The following is a 21,162-nucleotide window of genomic DNA, read 5'->3' as shown; positions in this document are numbered from 1 at the left end:
GTGAGCGTGGTAAATAATTTATTTACCGGAGCGTGCCCTCCTGAGTGCCAAACATTTTCCTTTTTAAGTCCTAGTAATGCAGCGTGTTTTACCACTCAGGGGAACATATCCCGGTGCTCGGGGGGGGGGGGGGGGGGCGTGTCCCAGCGTGATCATGTGGGAATGTGACATCGATGCATACCCTCTATAAGTTTGTCCTGTGTACATAAACCCTTGTGTTTCAGTTGTCTTTTGTCAGTCGTTTCATGTTTTTGGTTTGGTCTTATTTTTCTCAGGATTCTTGTTATCAGGATTTTTAGAATATAGCCCATTTCACAAATCGTTTGGACCTTGCTCTTATTTACCTTTTCTGTTGTGGATTAAATCAAAGACACACTTATCTGTGATGCAATGAGTCCACTGTGCATTTGGATATGCTTCCTGCCTGGTTCTTATGTTACACTATAACACAATGTTAAGACTCACAAAATGATTGTATTGCCTTCCTTATTTATTGTTTTAAGATTTGCCCTATTGACTTATTTACTTAGTTTCATTCTCTTTGGGTCTGTTAATACAGTATCCTCTCTTGTTACAGGTTGACACCAGATGAGACAACAAGTAGGTGAACAGACAGTTTTTTTACAATAATCCAAGTGGTACAATTACAGGTAAGCATCCAAAGGTAATACTCTCTTAGGAGAACATCCACAGGTAAGTAATCCGCAGCTAGGATTTAACTTTTTTACTGTGTGTTTTAGTTAAAAACATTAATCAACAAATAGGTAGTGTGCGATTGTGTGCGCAGAGATGGATTTCCTTGCTCATTCAGTTAATGTCTTAATGTGCCACTTTTAGAAACATGTTTTCGTTACTCTGTTGCATAGAGATCCATTTTTCGCGATTATAAATGTAAATTATAACAAATAATAATTATTAATAATAATTACAATAATAATAATTACAAATTAAATTTTAAAACTTCGACAGACCAAGGCTCAACGGGCCGAGGCGGAGTCCGAGACTCAGAGGCTGGAGATGTAGCCCAGGGAACTTCCAACCACTATAAAGCTTGAGCCTGGCAGATCTACGGCGAATCTACACAGCTTATGGCGAGTAAAGGATGAGCTAAGGGGCTGACAGTAACCAGCGAAGGTTGTGCCAAAAATGCAGGCCAAACGAAAAGAAATAAATGAGGGAGGGAGGGTGGGTGGATTTTGAGTTCATGAGTAGCCTTGATAACAGGTTCCGTGACAAGGACATCAGCAACGAGCAGAAATATCCTCCATGGTCATAGCAACAGAAACAAAATCATAACCGGCCTCGGTAGCCATGACTACAGGAGCTAACTAAAAGCGGCCTCCGTGGCAACAGGAACAAAGTCAAAAACAGCCCCCGTGGCTGTGGAAACAGGAACAAAGTCATAAACAGCCTCGATGGCCGTGGAAATAGGCACAAAATTATAATCACCTTCCGTGGTCTGATTGTAGAAATGCTGATTATGAGAAAATTTGGAATGTCTCTTAATTGTATATAAACACAGACTTCATATACCCAGAAAACACAGGGGGTAAGGTTTAGACCATCTCAAGTATCAAAAATGTCATTTGTGTTATTATTTCACATACGATTTTGACATTTTATTCAATTATTAATGATTTGACCTATTAGGCTATTGTTGATTTACATGTCCAGATCAGCAGTTCCCTGTGTCTGTAATTGAACAACTAAAAACTGCTAAACAGGTTCAGTTTTTAACCAAATAGTAAACCGTCATATTTCTTTAAGTAACACTGGCTGCATATGTAGTTTCATCTCAAACCATTACACACTTTACAGCACCTGCTGCCAGGCCTCAACCACCCAGTGCTCCATTACAAGACCCACCATTGTAAAACTGCTGCCACACCACCCCCCAGTGATCAATTCCTACCACCACTAGTCCCCATGTACCACCTACCCAGTGGTGTAGTCCTAACAAAAAAAGTGGTGTACTATACTATACAACGATAACCCCCACCACACATGGCCAAAAGACAGGGGTTAGTGTGTTTGTTTGATTTGTTTTTCTAGTAATATATGACAATTATTTCAGTTAAATATTTATGCATTATTCTTCGCTTATGCTTTGAATATGAATTGGAAAAAAATAAGGTTAGAAAAAACAGGTCAGTGCCAGTACTGTCGACCACAATACAATATTTTTTACGAGGCATCATATCTTTGTAACGCATCACATATACAAGAATACGTAAAAACATATGCAAGATTTTACAGAATAGAGATGAAACTTTGTCATCACTGCGATCTCTGTGTCAATGCTCATTAATAATTTATGGGAAAGATATTAATGTATGAAGTTAAGGTTGTGGTAAAAACAGACTACATTATTTTAAATGTAGAATAAACGTAACAAGTAGGCTAACAATGACTTTAATGGGAACGAGGATACATAGAAAATGTAAGGATTCTGACGTTAAACAGTAGGCCTATAGAAGTGCTTTGTTTCATTTCATCATGTGTCATTTAAAGAAAGCTAGTATTAAAAGTTGTGACGGATACCAAAGATTTGTGATGCACTGCGATGTCGTAAAGAGATAAAGCAGCCTTTGAATTCAGTGTCAATGCCAGATGAGAGGAACCACTCCCAGTGGGCGCCCTTTAAACCAGCTTTGACTAAAAGTGAGCAGTTTTATCAATATTAGCTTACGGCTTCAGTGGGACTCTTTCAGTCATTGACGGGATGAGCTCCTCACAGGGGAGTTGCCAACACTGAAGATGATGTGCTTGGCGTGGTTGTCGGAGGTGGGGCGGCAAGAAATGTTGTGAATTTTCTAAAGAAATGCATCAATTGTATGACTGAATTGGTTAAGGGGAAACCATCCACAAAAGCAGCTTGGAGACGTTAAAGAATGAGAACACGTGGGTATACGCTAGATCTTTAGAAGTCGTTATACGCAAACAGCAGTGTGGAAAAAGTAAGCATACGGCGTATGCGTGCGTCTGTCCCCGACTACACCACTGCACCTACCCCAGCTGCCGTCAAGGCCTCATCGTCTACTGCTCTTTAACTTGCCCCAAGATTGGAGAACACTTTGAAATCATTCAACCACCAGAAAACTAACATACATCTACATTCAGACCTTCATCCCCCACCAACAAAACAGACACACATGGGTCCAAACAAGGTGTGGTACTTTTAAAATTGTTAGAAAGGTAAGTGTCACCACTGTGGCTGAATCTGACTTTTTCACAGAAATTAGATTAGATTAGATTCCACTTTATTGTCATTACACATATACAAGTACAGTGTAAGGACATGTAGTTTAGGTCTAACCAGAACTGCAATTAGCAAGTGCAGGATATACAGTGTGAATAAATACAGAATACAATATTAGGAAAATACTATACAATGGGCATGTACTATGAAAATATGACAGGCGGTATGTACTATGAACAAAATAAACAGAAGGCTATATACTGTGAACATTAATGTACAGGTGATTATGAACAGATAACAATATAGACTATACAATAGTGCAAGTGACTTGAGTGTGCATTAGTTACAGACATTAGCTATTAAAGTTACAGTGCAGTAGATGAGTTGGTGCGGTTATTAAAGGTACAGTGCAGTACATGAGTTAATGCAATTATTGAAGTTATAGTGCAATACATGAGTAGATGCAGTTATACATTTACAGTGCAGTAGATGAGTTAGTGCAGTTATTGAAGTTACAGTGCAGTAGATGAGGTAATGCAGTGATTGAAGTTACAGTGCAGTAGATGCGTTAATGCGGTTATTAAGGTTACAGTGCAGTAGATGAGTTAATGCAGTTATTGAAGTTATAGTGCAATAGATGAGTAGATGCAGTTAGTTATGCAATAGATGCAGTAATGCAATAGATGAGTTACAGTGCAGTAGAGAAGTTGGTGCAGTTATTGAAGTTACAGTGCAGTAGATGAGGTAATGCAGTTATGAAAGTTACAGTGCAGTAGATGAGGTAATGCAGTTATGAAAGTTACAGTGGAGTAGATGAGGTAATGCAGTTATGAAAGTTACAGTGCAGTAGATGAGGTAATGCAGTTATGAGAGTAGTCCATTAGTGCAAATGAGCATTCAGTGTAATATTCCTGGTGTGCAAGTGAGCAGTATAGAGTGCAAATGATGCTATGTGTGTGTAAACAGGATGACACACAGGATGACATTTTTGTTACTTTAAGTAACAAGAAGAAACCATCATCATCTCTACCTAAAGAACAAAAACGCCTTCTACCAAAAAAATCCAAAAAGAATTTGCAGAAAAGGGGTACATCTTTTCAATAAAAAAATCTGTAATTAATAACATACAAAAGAGTGAAGGACAAATGTGGGAGTCATACACTGTATGAACGGTATAGGCATTCAATACATTTTTGCCAAAAATTAAAGAATGTTCACATGATAACTTCAAAAGGTATCAAATAGTTTGCTAAGAATATATTAGATATGGCCATTTCACATAGCCTTAGGGGTGTCAAGGCCCACTGTCATGCTTCAGAAGACTAATAAGATATGAAACCCTGGTAAAGAAATTACTTCAGAGCAAATGTAAATTTAAATATGTATTTGTTTTTCCCATCACTAAATGAATGATCTCTCAAAGCAAATGGATGACCTATTTCTGGAATTGGAAGTGCATCAGCTGCCACAATTCACTCCGCTCCACTGGTCCTGGAGGAAATGTCTTCCCAAAACATGACCACAAAAACACTGCTTCCCTTTCAAGAACAGCTGCAAGAATGGATGACATTCCTGGAACCTCTGGTATCCAAAATATGGTGCTTAATCCCTCTATCATGGATGAAGAGAAGAATCTGGATCCAAATGCAAAAAACAACTATTTATTAAATAATAAAGACATTAATCCAACCAACAGGTAGTGATGGGCACTATTGAAACAGGCTTCATGAAGCTTCAAAACCAGTATCGAATCAGTGATTCGAAGCGCATATAAAACTGGCTTAGCCAAACGAGACTACATTAATGTTTTGAAACGTTTAAAAACTCGACTATTCGCCACTAGGGGGTGTTGATCTGAAAGCAAACTCATAAACCAGTGTCTGTCTATAACTGATTTTCTGTTAATCAAGAAATAAATAATGTTTAAATTTTTGTAGTGATCTGACAGTGATCATCTCGGGATATCCTTTAATGTAAAAATATAGTCAAATGTTACCTAACAAACAGAGCCATATGTTATATGATATATATGATATATACATATATATGTCAAATGCCATATTATCCAACTTAAAAGTTGAGTAAAGTAAAAAGTCAAAGGTCAATTGTACCTTATGGGACCATCAATGGACCATCCATAACAGGAAAAACTCGCCTAAACCAGACAACTAACACAAGAAACACAGGCACTATATGTACACACAAGATAACAAGAATAACAAGACACAGGAGAATGCAATGACGGATAATAAACCAGAAAAGGTTTATGGCTAGTGTTGTGTGAATAGCAGTCCGGGTGATGAGGAGAGTGTCCTTTCGTGGAGCATAAGGGCCAGTGAGCCAGCTCTCCTTTTAGGAGTCCTATTCAGAGAGGAGGACTGATCCGTTGGAGTCCCTTGTGCAGCCAGAGAGATGGCGGAGACTGAATGTAAAACGCAGACGTGCACTTATTGACATTAATACAATTATTACATAACTAAAAGAAATTATGGAGATGCTCCTTCAGGATAAACACTTTGCTGTTAATCTATTTCATTTGAAACCCATAGTGAGTCATATACTTTTGAGTGATGAATACATGTGAATTAAATGTCAGATCTCTTTTCAGAAACATTATTTGAACGTGTTAGAGATTGAAACCAGTGGTCAGTGTTGTGGCTGTATCTGTTTGCAATACTTTTAATTACACATTGTTTCCTGTACACTTAAACCCATATGCACCCATCAAACCCTGCTCTACCAACTGAGCTACAAGTACACATCCAGCACATCAAGTTAATAATCTGGCTCTACGACAAATGCTATGCAGAATGCAGCATGCTGAGACTGCCAAACTAATATTGTGGATGTTTCTTATCTGCAGGTATCGGAGCTTCCTGAACTGATTTGAATATGCTAAATGAATGCTCAATCACTACACAAGCTGGATTCAGCTTTCTGCTGAAGCGCTTCTGTCTGTCGATCAAAATTATCTCTTTACGATTCTTGCTTAAATGTGAATCATAATTTTTCGCCATGGGAATTGAAATCACGGTTCTGTTCCACGATTCTCGTTTTATAACCACAACATTTAAAGTGGAGGTAACATGCTATGTCATGCATTCTGACCTCTTAACAGTGTTGAAAATGATGGCTTCTCATGCTTAACATGGTCAAATTGTAAAAAAAAACTAGTTGCACATATGACGTAGTATTTCTTTTCAAACATGGGTAGTAGGCTGACGTATTGCTGATTAATCTGTGGACCAATCAGGGTGCCTGTCACATTGTATAAAAACTCTAGTGGTGTAGAGCCTGGGAAGCGTCATATAGAGAATAGTGAATACTATGCACTAAAAGTATGTACTGTTTTTGTAATGGAAAAGCATATACATTTTAGTCTCTAGCAAAACAATATGCACTCTCTTGGACACACCTACTGGAAGCGGAAGTGGCAGTTGTCGCCTAGTCAACATTGTGGCCATTAACTGTCACACACATCAAAATACATCTCTTCCTTCCATTTTGGTGGGTGTTTTGCCACCCAGGGGAGCGTGTTCCAGGGCGTGTCCCGGACATGTTCACGTGGTAAAGAGACGTCAATTGGTACCCTCTATATAGGATATAGTGGTTTCAGACACATCTAAAGTCCCTTTACGGAAGTCGTGCCACTAGGCGTCCATGTTTGCAACGCATGTGGGCAGCTACTTACGTCATAGCAAGTCCACAGTCCTATCTACTTGAATGGGGGAAAGCAGATCTTTTTTAAATCACTGGCAAAAATCACAATTAAACAGCATATTTCCGATCAATAATAAACCATGACATGATCTGTATCATAACTTTGGTTTGCAATGCTTAAATTGCGCTAAAAATCACCTCTTTCGATGTCGCCTCATCTCCTTGCGCATGCGCACAAGCTGGCAAGCGCCTTCACGAGAGCCCCGCCCCAGACAATCGTCAGTCTTTACTGATTAACGATTGGCTCGTTTTACCGGAAGGTGGGACTTCCTTCGCTAGAGCGGCCATATTGAGCGTTGTATTCTTTTCCGTTCATTGTAACAGCAGTGGCGCATCTTGTTTATATTAATATCTTTGGCGGGATTATAAATACGCCATCGTTTCCGTATATTGGATTGAATGTGGCTAGCAAGCGTTTTATCCGCTGTTTTCAATGACATTTAAAAGGGTGTGGATAAGAAGGCTTAATTACAATGACAGGAGAGACAGAAAATACGAACGTGCGTGTCTCTGACCATGCAGAGCTCGCCTTGCTGTGTCAGATGTTTAACAGAGAGGAGTTGTTTACGATGGCTGTGCGGTAATGTCAGTGTACTGCTCTGATGGTGTCAAAAATGAGGATGGGCAATTTGCGATCTCAGCTTTAACATCTAGACAGATTGTTAATAATTCCTAATTAGTTTCTTGTTTGATTTGAGTAAGATAGTTCTGCGATAACAATGGAGTACATAACTGAGGACATTAGAGAGGACTGGACTTTGCTACTCTGGACCACAGTTGCTGTTCTAGTGCCGGTGCTCATTACGCTGTGGTGCAGCTTTCAGCGTCCCAAACGCAAAGTTATGCTGCAAGGTCTATTCCGAAAAGGCAAACATGGCTGGCACTACACGGACCTGTTCAACAAGCCCACCTACTGCTGCATGTGTTCTCAACCCATCCTGCAAGGGGCGTTTTGTGACTGCTGTGGCATATGTGCGGATGAGGAGTGCATACAGAGAGCAGATCGTAACCTTCCATGTAAGGAAATCATGACTCAGAAAGATGGAGAGTTCTGCCACCGGTGGGTCAGGGGTAACCTACCCCTCACCAGCCACTGTAGTGTGTGCAAACAGCAGTGCGGGACACAGCCTAAACTCTGCGATTATAGGTATTTAATAAAAGCCCTGCTTCGTACTTTAATACCTTGTTAATATGATATTTCAAATGACTAGAAGTAGTTGTATTACCATTTGGTTAAAAGTTGTGGGGTTTAACTCATGAACTTAATTTCTCATGAACTTAAAAACGTTGTATCTAAAGATGTGTGATTAAATGTTCGAACTTACTTTTGTACACAAAACATGTAATTATTGTCAACACAGTCATTTCTTTCGATTGAACAGAAAAAATATGCATGACTTGGAAAAAACAATAAAGAAAAAATTGAGGAATAATTAATCCAAAAATTATTTATTAATTTAAAGAGGATGGAACAGATTTACTAAACTGGTAAAAGTAACGGGAACAGTCATGTTTAACTCAACTCAACTCAACTCAACTTTATTTATATAGCGCTTTTTACAATTTTCATTGTTACAAAGCAGCTGTACATGAGACACATTTAATACAAGTATGAATTCTAAAGCAGCCCCCCCGGCCAGGCAGATAGTGCAAAACAATATGCAAACGGTGGTGAGGAACCCAAAACTCCCATCGAGAAAAAAAACCTCAGGGGAACCCAGGCCCAACCAGGGGATTCCAGTTCCCCTCTGGCAAAAGCTGCTGCCTCTGCACAAGCTCATCAGTGCTTGCACAACAAGGCTTAATAAAAATATAAAAATTAAAGATTATCATTAACAATCTAATAGCATTTGAAATGTTGTAGAAAAAAACAAAGTTGTCGCGTCCTTTATCCAGCTCTATCCTCTTAGCACTTGTCAGGTCACCGCTTCCCATTCTCAGCTCTGCCATCAGGTCTGGGCATGAACTGCATCCTGCGGTAACCTTGGAACAAAGAGACAAGACTGGCTGAGAGTAGAGTACTGTTCTGCACTCTTTGATGCAACAAGTACATCATTTTGTTGTTGGATGTGTTCCTGGTTCCGGTTGATTAAATAATGCAGCCTAAATCCTCTGAGGATTAATATTATGGAGGTATAGTGTATGCAAGATTAAAAAGATGAGTCTTTAGTCTAGATTTAAACTGACAGAGTGTGTCTGCCTCCCGGACCGTGCAGGGAAGAATATTCCAAAGTTTAGGCGCTAGATAAGAAAAGGATCTACCACCTGCACTTGATTTTGAAATTCTAGGTATTACCAACTGACAGGACCCCTTAGAGCGTAATGTACGTGGTGGTCTGTAATACAATAGAAGTTCATTCAAATACTGCGGCGCTAGACCATGTAGGGCTTTATAGGTAATAAGCAAGATCTTAAAGTTAATGCGATGCTTTATAGGTAACCAGTGCAAGGTTGACAGAACCGGGGTTATATGCTCATACTTTTTTGTACGTGTAAGAACTCGAGCTGCCGCGTTTTGAACCAGTTGCAGTTTTTGTAATAGGCCTGCAGGGCAACCACCTAGAAGTGCATTACAGTAATCTAGTCTTGATGTCATGAATGCATGAATTAATTTCTCTGCATCTGACAGTGACAGCATATGACGTAATTTAGATATATTCTTAAGATGGAAAAATGCAATTTTACAGGTGTTTGCGACATGGCTTTCAAATGAGAGAGTACTGTCAAATACAACGCCAAGATTCTTAGCTGATGACGAGGATTTTATGGAGCATCCGTCAATCGTTAAGCAGTATTCTTGGTTGTTACGCATAGCAGTTTTCGGTCCAGTAAGTAACAATTCTGTTTTGTCCGAGTTTAGTAGTAAAAAATTGTTACTCATCCACATTTTTAAGTCAACTATGCAATCCTTTATTCGATGAAACTGCTGGGTTTCATGAGGCATCGAGGAAATATAAAGTTGAGTATCATCAGCATAACAGTGAAAGCTAATTCCGTGTCGCTTTATTATATCTCCTAGAGGTAGCATGTATAATGCGAAGAGCAGGAGTCCCAAGACTGAGCCCTGTGGTACACCGTACTGGACTTGTGATTTGCGGGACACCTCATTGTTTATTGCTACAAATTGAAAACGGTCGGATAAATAAGACTTAAACCATTTCAATGCTATTCCGTTAATGCCGACGTAATTTTCGAGTCTATGTAGAAGTATGCTGTGGTCAATGGTGTCAAATGCAGCACTGAGGTCTAGCAGCACCAATAACGAAATACAGCCACGGTCAGACGCTAAAAGCAGATCATTTGTAACTCTGATCAAAGCAGTCTCTGTACTGTGACATGCTCGAAATCCAGACTGGAATTCATCATTAATGTCATTCCTTTGGAGGAAGGAGCATAATTGGGTTGAAACTACTTTTTCCAGAACTTTAGATATAAAAGGTAAATTCGATATAGGCCTGTTTATTCATGACTATTTTTTAAGTATAACAACATTAGGGCTTACAGTGTGACAATAACCTTTTAGAGTGAATTTGTCCATGTATATATACACTGCAGTGTTCTGAGGAACCGCATGAAATATACCAAAGAATATTACAGTGTGGTAGTCAGTGTTGGGTAAGTGACTCTGAAAAAATAATAAATTAAGTTATTAATTATATATTCAATAGGGTAACTGATGTCATTTTGATTTACACTATTGTGTAACGCGTTTTATAATGATGATTGTTATTTAAGTCTTAATAGTTTTGCAATTTTTTTTTTTTTAATTTATTTGAATTTCATTTGTACTTGAAAAAACACATGTCCCCCTCGCTATGTTTAACTCGTGTATGGTTTATAAACATTTCCTTTTCCTTCATTTTTTAAATTAAGTTCAAATTAAACCGAAGTATAGGGCCTGATAAATGCATAAAAAGCGCATACACATGGTGAGTGTCCCTTTCCTTAATATAAATTAGACTTTTTTTAAATGGCAGTTTTTGTTGTGGTTCTTTAAAAGCGTCATTGGTGTTGCTTTGGTTTTGGTCAGCATGAAGGAATTTTATTGGAAAAAAAACATGTTTATCGTTATAATGTATAGATTTTAGTGTGCCTCGTCATGTTTTGAGGTGAGTTAGCCATCATTTTGGAAAATTAGCCTTTCATGGGAATTTACACTGGTGTAACACCAACAATGAGAGAGAACTCTATGCAAATAAAAAGTAAAATCAAATAATGAACAAGATTCAAGTTGGCCATTATTATTGGTAACAATGTTGTCATGCCGGTGAATACAAATCTTTATGTTAGGTATGAAAAGTGAATTACATTTCACTGTTTCACAACAAAGTCACTGTTTTTTGAGAATGACCCAAGAGTAATCCCTTACTTTAGTTTTTCAGGAGAAAAGTCATTAAATTACAGTAACTAATTACGTAACTAGTTACACCCAACACTGGTGGAACTGAACTACAGGAAGTGCACAGGGAAAAATAAATGTCTGCATTTGTATCCGTTGTCCAAAAGGGGTCCTCAAACACCATGTCTCAGCTGGACAAGGGGTCCTCAATTACCAACGCATAAATGAAAATATCTAATTTTATGGAATTTATCAGAATTATCTTGACTCTTTTGCAGGTGTTAATATCAGATGGTGTGAAATTTATACTTTTTGAGTCCACAATTTTGAGCTATAATCTATTAGGGAAAAGAAACTCTAAAAAGCTCTTGCTCTCGTTTGATTAAAAAAATCAAATTATGTAAGACTAGATAATTATAAAAACGAACACATTTTTGTGCTTTTGGATCTTTATCCCCAGATGTAAAAAGGACTGATTAATAAAATATTGTCACTTTACTACTAAATTATAACTGCAAGTTGTTGTGCAAAATTGTATCTTGTGCCTTTAATTTGCTATCTTACAGTAGATTGTGGTAATCTTCTCATTTTTCATCTTTGTTGTTGTTTTCATTTTGTAATATGTAGGTGTATATGGTGTCAAAGCACAGTGCATGACGACTGCCTGTCCAGTCTGAAAGATAGAGATCTATGTGATCTGGGAGAGTTCCGGTCTGTTATAATACCTCCAAACTACCTCTTTCAAGTCAACAAGCTCTGCTGCAGACACCCAGATGAGTACAGCAAGGTGAGAAGCCGCTAGGCTTTATAGACTATATATATTTTTTTTAAATCTCAGAGTTGGGGAAGTTTTTCTCCTGAAAGAAATGTTATGGCATAACTATTTATTTGACTAGATTCTGATTACAAACTAAGTATTACACCATTGATGCTGTTAAAGCTACCTCAGAAAACTAAGAAGAATACCACCACACCAATGAGTGACTGTTCACCTGAGTTTTCCAGCTGGCTTATATTATTGCGCAAGTTCTAAAAGGGCTCCTATTGTGGAAAATTCACTTGTAAATGTTGTTTAATCAAAACTGTTTGTCAGGAGTGTGTGTACAGAACCACTGTAGAATGAAACACCCATTCCTTTCATTAAAACCCCCAAAAAACCTCTGCAATCCTACTGAATGAGCTGTTGGCATTCTCTCAGCAAACTGACGTCACATTGATTAAGCCCATAACCGCTTATGGACTGTATTAGCATAGTCTCCGGCTTCATCAAGTTGTTCACTGTCTGCCATTGTTGTCACATGTAAAGATAAGATTTGTTTAAAAATGGCAGAAATAAAATGTTTTCCTCAGTTTATTTACCCAGCATTTGTGCAGCAATATAGTCGATTGATGTGTGGTTTCCAAAATTCTAATGTTGGTGAATTCTAGTAATACAAATTTATATTAAGGCAGATGTCAGAAACGTTTCCATTCTAACTGAATTCACCTTTTAAATGAATCTTAACTGTTTGCTATATTATGTGATTAGCTTGCTGCGCTGTGTGGAAGTGGCTGGACTCCAGTCCTGGTTTTAGCAAATACACGAAGTGGCAACAATATGGGGGATGTTCTACTGGGAGAGTTTCGTACCCTTCTCAATCCTGTGCAGGTATGAGTCCACTTTGTGTCTCTTTTTGTTTACATACTTGTATCCTTGTTACTGGACATACACTATGTGGCTTTTAGATTTGCTTGTTTGTTTTAGGTGTTTGATCTCTCTGAGCTTCCCCCCTCTAAAGCTCTTCAGCTGTGTACTATTCTGCCCCCGGGCAGTGTGCGTGTCCTGGTGTGTGGAGGAGATGGCACTGTGGGGTGGGTTCTGGATGCAATCGACACAATGAAGCTGAAGGTAAGAGCTGTAGAAGCAGAATGTGGCTGAGTGTGGATACTGCAGAATATACAGTCAGGTCCATAAATATTGGGACATCGACACAATTCTAACATTTTTGGCTCTATACACCACCACAATGGATTTAAAATGAAACAAACAAGATGTGCTTTAACTGCAGACTGTCAGCTTTAATTTGAGGGCAGTTACATCCAATTCAGGTGAATGGTGTAGGAATTACAACAGTTTGCATATGTGCCTCCCACTTGTTAAGGTACCAAGAGTAATGGGACAGAATAATATCCTTTGCAGTCAATTACAGTCTGAATGCTTTTGCAGTATGCTTTGGGTCATTGTCCATCTGCACTGTGAAGCGCCGTCCAATGAGCTCTGAAGCATTTGGCTGAATATGAGCAGATAATATTGCCCGAAACACTTCAGAATTCATCCTGCTGTTTTTGTCAGCAGTCACATCATGAATAAATACAAGAGAACCAATTCCACTGGCAGCCATATATGCCCACGCCATGACACTACCACCACCATGCTTCACTGATGAGGTGGTATGCTTAGGATCATGAGCAGTTCCTTTCCTTCTCCATACTCTTCTCTTCCCATCACTCTGGTACAAGTTGATCTTGGTCTCATCTGTCCATAGGATGTTGTTCCAGAACTGTGAAGGCTTTTTTAGATGTCGTTTGGCAAACTCTAATCTGGCCTTCCTGTTTTTGAGGCTACATCTTGTGGTGAACCCTCTGGTGGAGTCTTCTCTTGATTGTTGACTCACACATACACCTACTTCCTGGAGAGTGTTCTTGATCCGGCCAACTGTTGTGAAGGGTGTTTTCTTCAACAGGGAAAGAATTCTTTGGTCATCCACCACAGTTGTTTTCCATTGTCTTCCGAGTCTTTTGGTGTTGCTGAGCTCACCGGTGCGTTCCTTCTTTTTAAGAATGTTCCAAACAGTTGTTTTGGCCACGCCTAATGTTTTTGGTATCTCTCTGATGGTTTTTTTTTTTTTTTCAGCCTAATGATGGCTTGCTTCATTGATAGTGACAGCTCTTTGGATCTCATCTTGACAGTTGACAGCAACAGATTCCAAATGCAAATAGTACACTTGAAATGAACTGTGGACCTTTTATCTGCTCATTGTTATTGGGTTAGTGAGGGAATAACACACACCTGGCCATGAAACAGCTGAGAAGCCAATTGTCCCGTTACTTTTGGTCCCTTAACAAGTGGGAGGCACATATGCAAACTGTTGTAATTCCTACACCGTTCACCTGATTTGGATGTAAATACCCTCAAATTAAAGCTGACAGTCTCCAGTTAAAGCACATCTTGTTAGTTTCATTTGAAATCCATTGTGGTGGTGTATAGAGCCCAAAATGTTAGAATTGTGTTGATGTCCCAATATTTATGGACCTGCCTGTACAATTCCAAGCTCTGTTGTCTAAAAGCATGTAAAAATTTTGATAAATATACCAAGCTGTAATTTTTTTAGAAACCCCAGATTCAGATCAGCTACTAGCACAAACATCTTTTTGTAAGTAACATATGATTTTTAAGGTCCTACTTTGGTTTATGGAGTGTCCATCAACAAGTTTATGTACATAGAAGGTGTCAAAACACAATTATGAAGTAATAATAGGCAGTTACTCTGACCCTTTTTCTTGACTGACTCTCAAATGATTGGTTCCGCGATTCATCTGTCTAATCCTCACAGAGGAGATCGGAAGCATAAAAGGACGAGTGACAGGAGTGTACGACAGGGGGGGGGCAGGCCTGGACTGTTATGGGTTATTATGTTTATGTGGCGGCAGACGACCGTGAGGAAGCTGCCGGCATTTTACTTTCGTTTTGTGGTTTGTTTATTTTATAAAAAGTTTGTTAAATGTTCACCCGTTACCTCCTCCTTCTTCCCATTCCTTGAAGTTGTTACACACTTAAATAAGCCGAGTTCATAGCTAGATAAACAAACTGTAATACCCCAGAAATAATGTTACATGTTAACAGGAAAATTATTGAAGCAATCTTTGGTGAAATGACGCGCGCACAGTAATACCCTGGGGTTATAATCCTTTGGTGTCGATTGAAGAATTGTAACCATTGTTTCCTCAGAAGTTCTTCCTTTGGTAGTTTAAGAAAGACTGACTTAGTTTCACAACGTAGAACACAGGTTCTAGACATGATGCACACGCATCATGAACGAGCGACAGTGTTTGGGGCAGGAGTGTGAAGTTTTTGCGACAGTCCCAGCGAAATGTAGGCGGGGACTATTTCTAGTGACGTAGATACGAGGCGGTTAGATTCTTTGACTAGATCACATCTTGTTTGCGTAATTCAGAGTCGACTCCCTTTTTTACAAGCCAATAACTTTGTTATTCATTCACCTTCAAACTTAAAACTTAGCAGACTGCTTACTTTCAAACACGGCAACATAACAGACTGCATGAAATGTAATTTTCATGATCAAATGTTACTTACTCTTTAACGTAAAATATTTTTACATTTGTTCATGTTTTTACTTTACTAAACCATTTTTTAAAAGGACTCTTTGTTTTATTTACATAGGGTCAAGATCGTTTTATCCCTTATGTAACTATCCTGCCATTGGGCACAGGAAATGATTTATCAAACTCTCTGGGATGGGGACCTGGTTATGCTGGTGAGATCCCAGTAGAACAGGTGCTCAGGAATGTTTTAGAAGCTGAGGTGGTCAAGATGGACAGGTAAAAGGGACTATGTGATATAAAGAGGCTTGAAATTTGTCATTTTTAAGTGTATTGTATATATTCCTGCTCTGAATGTTTCAGGTGGAAAGTCCAGGTGGTTTCAAAAGGACACTACTTTCTGAAATCGAAGGTTAGAAAATACCACACGTAAATAAGCAGCAAATAAAATAGCATAAAATACAGTGTCTAAAAGTTACTATTCATAAGAGCTTAAAAGAGTTGTTTGTCTAGGTGTTGTCCATGAATAATTACTTCTCAGTGGGTCCAGATGCTCTCATGGCGCTGAACTTCCATGCACACCGGGAAAAAACACCCTCCTTCTTTTCTAGCCGTATCCTAAACAAGGTCTGAACCCTTTTCTTTTACAAAAAACAGTTAACATATTATTTTAATTGAGGAAAAAGTGTTGTTAAAATGAGTGTTGAGATCTGTAATAATGTGGGAGAATTGAAAGAGGGAGGAGATGTAGAAATGGTGTTAACAATAAAATCTTACATAACCATCTAATTACACACAAAAAAAGAGAATTTCAATTCACATTTCACTACATATGCTGTGAACAACAGCTTTAACAGTCATATACAACATATGATCACATGTTTGTGATGCCACTTACTGCCACCTACTACATATAATCAACAATATACGAAGTCAAAACTCACAGATGGAAGGGTTAAGCAAACACATAACGTTGATCTTTTCTCACAGGTAGTGTATTTCCTCTATGGCACCAAAGATTGCTTAGTGCAGGAATGTAAAGACTTGGATAAGAAGATTGAGGTAAACTGTTGTTCTATGAATTTTTTGTGCTTTCATATGATTAAACTGTTTATTGTATTTAATAACAATGAACATAGTTGTAACCCTGTATTTACACTGTAAATCCAGAGGAGAAACTCCTTCTCCATCAAATTATCTTCACGATGGAACACAGAAATCATATCAAATGTTTTAACTGGGGCCAGTAGTTGGATTTCTGGGAGAGGAATGTTGTCCCATTCAAGTCTGATATAGTGTTCTGGGTCTTCGTTTTGTATTTTTCATTTCATGATGTACAAATTGTTCTATTGTGAGAAAATTAGGTATTTGAAGTCTTTACAATTTACATTGTGGCACATAATTCTGAAATAATTCATAGGTCCTGACGATCCATGGACCTCTGAGAGACATAGCCTTGTAGGATACTATTTTAAAAACCAACTGGCCTGTTGCCAGCTGCCTCGATCCCAACTTTTAAAAATATGTTGCAGCCATGAAATCAAACAAGAATTATTATAAGTGATTTATCCGTGCATTCACACTTGTAATCTTTAATTAAAAACATTAAGCTCCTCTCCCCCTCTCAACAAGAAGTCTTCACCCCATGACGTAAGCAACGAAAAAAGAGATGGCCAGGCATTTTTAGCCCTCCCCTCCAGGCCCAATTTATAACAATACAATCAAAAAGGAAAGCCCCTCCCAACATTTTTTATTCTAATACGGAAAAGAAGTCAATTGCGACTTCTGTTTCATGGTGACTTTAAAATGTTCCCTTTCCTCAGTTTTAACATTTGACAGTGATTTCTTTGTTCTGTTCTCATTGACATATGGGTATATAAGATTTGCAAATCATTGCATTCTGTTTTTGTAGTTTAAAAAAAAAAACTTTATGAAAAATGTGTTCCCAGATAAGTAATTATTCTGTGAATGAATCTGCATATGTTTTAAGATATCTGTGCCCATGTTGCAGAATTTTTGAGCTTTGTATGTGCAATGACGTGAAACGTACCCGCCAAAGGAAATAGTCGCTTTAAGCAACTAGTTAGCAACCTGCTGTTTTTAAGACACAGTAAGGTTATAATTGGTGTGTTTTATGAAGTTTTGTTCACCACATACCTCATTTTGGATGATTTACCAAAAGCCTATTCAAAATGGAACCGGAAGTCCTAAAATGCTAAATCGCTTCTGGGTTTTGCATTAAAAAATGCGTCATCTCCTCTGCTCCCTATTAAACACATCGTAACCATTTAATTAAGATAGGCATACTAGTAACTTTCAGGCAGGTGTGTCGAGGCAAGTTGGGTCAGACTCCTCAGGAGAGTGGCATGAACCAAATCAGCTCTAAGATCAATCATAACATACATTAAAACGTTTTTGAAGCAGACAAATTAACGAAAAACAGTTATAAGATTTACCACAAAGAATCAACTATCTCATGAAACATGAACTTCACACTAGGTCTGTCTTCTACAGGTTTGCAGGTAACATACAAAATGTATTATTTTTTTCAAGAACCCAACTATTGTGCTCTGTGTATGTGGGACGTTATTTTTAATCCAGACAACACTGACGATATGTTTGACCATGTGTTGTGGCAAAAGTACCACAGAGCTAGTGTTTACACTTTATTGCAGTACTTATTGTTGTGCATTAAAAGGGTAATATGGCGCGAATACAGGTTTTTATGTGTCTTTGGTGTGTTATAAGTTGCCCATGCATGTATTAGACAAATAAAATAGCAAAAATTTAAATGTTGAAACAAAAGATGCATTTTATCTAAAAGCAAATGCTCACCCAGACCTGCCTAAAACACTTTGTGTAACCACACCCCCACAAACCTACGTCAGTTTCAGTCACACGCTTGCAGTATTCGACCAATCACTACACACTGGTTAACTGGCCAATCATAGAACACCTTGCCTATCAGAGGGAAGAGCTTTGTAAAAAATCTGGGCATTTCAGAGAGGAAGGGCAAAGATACAAACATGCTCGGTATGTGGAAAGAAGTGTTATTTAATCTTAAATCGTGTATATACGTTGCTTTACATCTAATACAAATGGTAATATTCATTTAGCTGTGTCATATGACCCCTTTAAGCTGAAATCGCTTATTAATAAAACCAATGTTCAGGCAGTTTTGTATTGGATACGACAAGAAGTTTATGTTTTCTTTATCTTAGCACATAATGTGCTTCACAAATACATTTCTTTTATTTATTTTTTTCCACTTTAGCTAGAACTGGATGGAGAGCTAGTGACATTGCCCAGTCTGGAAGGTATAATAGTGTGTAATATTGGCTACTGGGGTGGTGGCTGTAGACTGTGGGAGGGAATGGGAGATGAACCTTATCCTCCAACACGGTGAGAATCCAAACATATTTGTACACTTAGCTTTGATAGTGATTAATAGACTTAGAATCGTATTCAGATGACAATTAAAATGACTGCCAGTTTAATTGTTTTTAAAAGAATTAACAATTATTTTTTTGTCTTCAGTGTGGATGATGGTTTATTAGAGGTGATGGGTGTGTATGGCTCATTCCACTGTGCACAGATCCAGGTGAAACTGGCCAATCCTGTCAGGCTAGGACAGGCACACACAGTACGGGTAAGACCGATAACTTTATTATTCCTGCAGCTATACCTTTAATCCAATAAAAAATATATCTATGATATTTGAAATTTGTTTCATTATTTAAGGTAGCAGTCAAAGCATTGAAAGAGAATAGAATTGTCTTTTAAATGTTGTTATGCAATACCGTGTTGAAAACCCATCTGATTCTTTTTTGCTTATTTTTGGTAGCTGGTGTTGAAGAGTTCGCAAATGCCAATGCAGGTGGATGGGGAGCCGTGGGCACAGGGTCCATGTACCATCACCATTACCCATAAGACCCAGGCTCCCATGCTGTATCACAGTACGGAACAGACAGATGATGATGACTCCAGCCTGTCAGACACTGAAGAACCTTTAAACAATCTCACTGAGCAGCAAGGTCCAAGTAAAAGAGTATCAGGAAAGCCATAAGGCTCATGAGAGATCCAAAAAGTTGAAGGACAGGCAAACATCCTGTTGTGTTTTTACACACCCTGATGTTATGTCATATATGTTTTAACTATAATATTGTTAAAATAATGTGCATGTGCTACTGTAATAGCTACATCTGCTGTGTTTATTCCTAAACCCCCAAAGCACATTCTGAATTGTCCACAAGATGTATGTCTCCATTGAAACAAGAGATGTGTAGATTTGCGTGTTTGTTTTGCTCAGGAAGTGATACCTTAACTGTGGCTCAGGTTTTGGCCTATTTAAGTCCAAAGTTATAAAAGTAAAAAATACATTCAGTGGACAATGTTTCTTAAATGTTTCTTAGTTGTTTTATGCTTTGTCTTGTTTTTGTTAAATGGATAAATATGTTTTGTTCTCTACCAAACTGCACTTTGTGTTTGAATTTGCTGATTAACAACTATTTTTGTATTATATTAGATGTACTTTTCTCCTGTTACAATGTCTTTGCATCCCACTTAAATAAAAGTGAAAAATGTTTAACTTGGCATACCAACATTGCTCTGTTCTCAGATCACTCAGAGACTGTTTTTAGCATGATTCAGCTTAAAAAAAGTGAAGCATGTATCGTTACCAGTGTTGGGTAAATTACTCTGAAAAAGTAATTAATTACTAGTTACTCATTACATATTCAATAGTGTAATTAGATTACTGTCCAAATTACTCTGTCCAAAAAGTATTTAGTTACTCATTACTAATTACTTTCTATATCCTACATCAACCTTGATTAGTTAAGTGATTCAAGGATAGACATGAAACGGCTTATTTAATTCATTCAAATAAATAATATTATTAACTGACCAAAGTATTACAAATGTGAGCACAGATTTTAAAGTCAGACTTTGAATTTTGATGTCAATTACACTATTGTACACGCATATATTTCACAAAGTATTTAGTTTAAGTACATCAAAAGTAACTGTAATTAAATTACAGAAAACATATGAGTTATCCCTTACTTTACTTTTTCAAGGGAAAAGTAATTAAAATACAGTAACTAATTACTTAGTAACTAGTTACACCCAACACTGATCGTTACTAGCTCGACCTGATATTGCCAAGTGGTATTTTGTTGACCTAAGGACAACATTTTTATTAATAAAACCTAAACCCGCACCAAACCCTAACTTATCCCTAAAATCAGAGGGAAATTATAAGCGAAAAACAATGGTCTGGACGCACCTAATTCTGGTTGTAAGATTACATTTAAAATAAACTGTAATTTATTTCTGAAATCTGATTGGTCCAAGGGTCAACATGATGTTGCCCTAAAGAAATCAACCACTTTGGAAAATCAGGAGAGTCACATTACTATTAATTTATGCACAGGAGCTTGTAGATGGCTTTGTGTCTTATGTTAAATTCAATGTCCACAGCAATTTATTTCATCATTTATGCATTTGCTTTTATCCAAAGCGACTTATATTGCATTATACTACACAAATTTGTTTCTAAGTATGTGCAAATCCCTGGCCTCAA

The 21,162-nt window shown here is 37.9% G+C and overlaps 1 protein-coding gene across 2 annotated transcripts; it reads left to right on the top strand.

The window, feature by feature from the left end:
• Positions 1-7,214: 7,214 nt before the first annotated feature.
• Positions 7,215-20,166, top strand: dgke (diacylglycerol kinase, epsilon). Of its 2 annotated transcripts, XM_056750649.1 has the most exons (11): positions 7,215-8,066; positions 11,886-12,045; positions 12,787-12,906; positions 13,003-13,146; positions 15,700-15,857; positions 15,942-15,990; positions 16,092-16,205; positions 16,569-16,640; positions 18,853-18,980; positions 19,116-19,227; positions 19,423-20,166. In XM_056750649.1, the coding sequence occupies exons 1-11, from the start codon at positions 7,639-7,641 to the stop codon at positions 19,642-19,644; spliced, it is 1,707 nt and encodes a 568-aa protein (XP_056606627.1). In that variant the 5' UTR covers positions 7,215-7,638; the 3' UTR covers positions 19,645-20,166. The 2 variants fall into 2 exon arrangements, with proteins under 2 accessions (XP_056606627.1, XP_056606628.1); XM_056750650.1 differs by lacking the exon at positions 16,569-16,640.
• The last annotated feature ends 996 nt before the right edge of the window (positions 20,167-21,162 follow it).

The sequence above is a fragment of the Triplophysa dalaica genome, chromosome 6, assembly GCF_015846415.1.
Source record: "Triplophysa dalaica isolate WHDGS20190420 chromosome 6, ASM1584641v1, whole genome shotgun sequence".
NCBI lineage: Eukaryota > Metazoa > Chordata > Actinopteri > Cypriniformes > Nemacheilidae > Triplophysa > Triplophysa dalaica.
The sequence above is the reverse complement of the archived record's forward strand: the minus strand, read 5'-3'. Positions and strand labels throughout refer to the sequence as shown.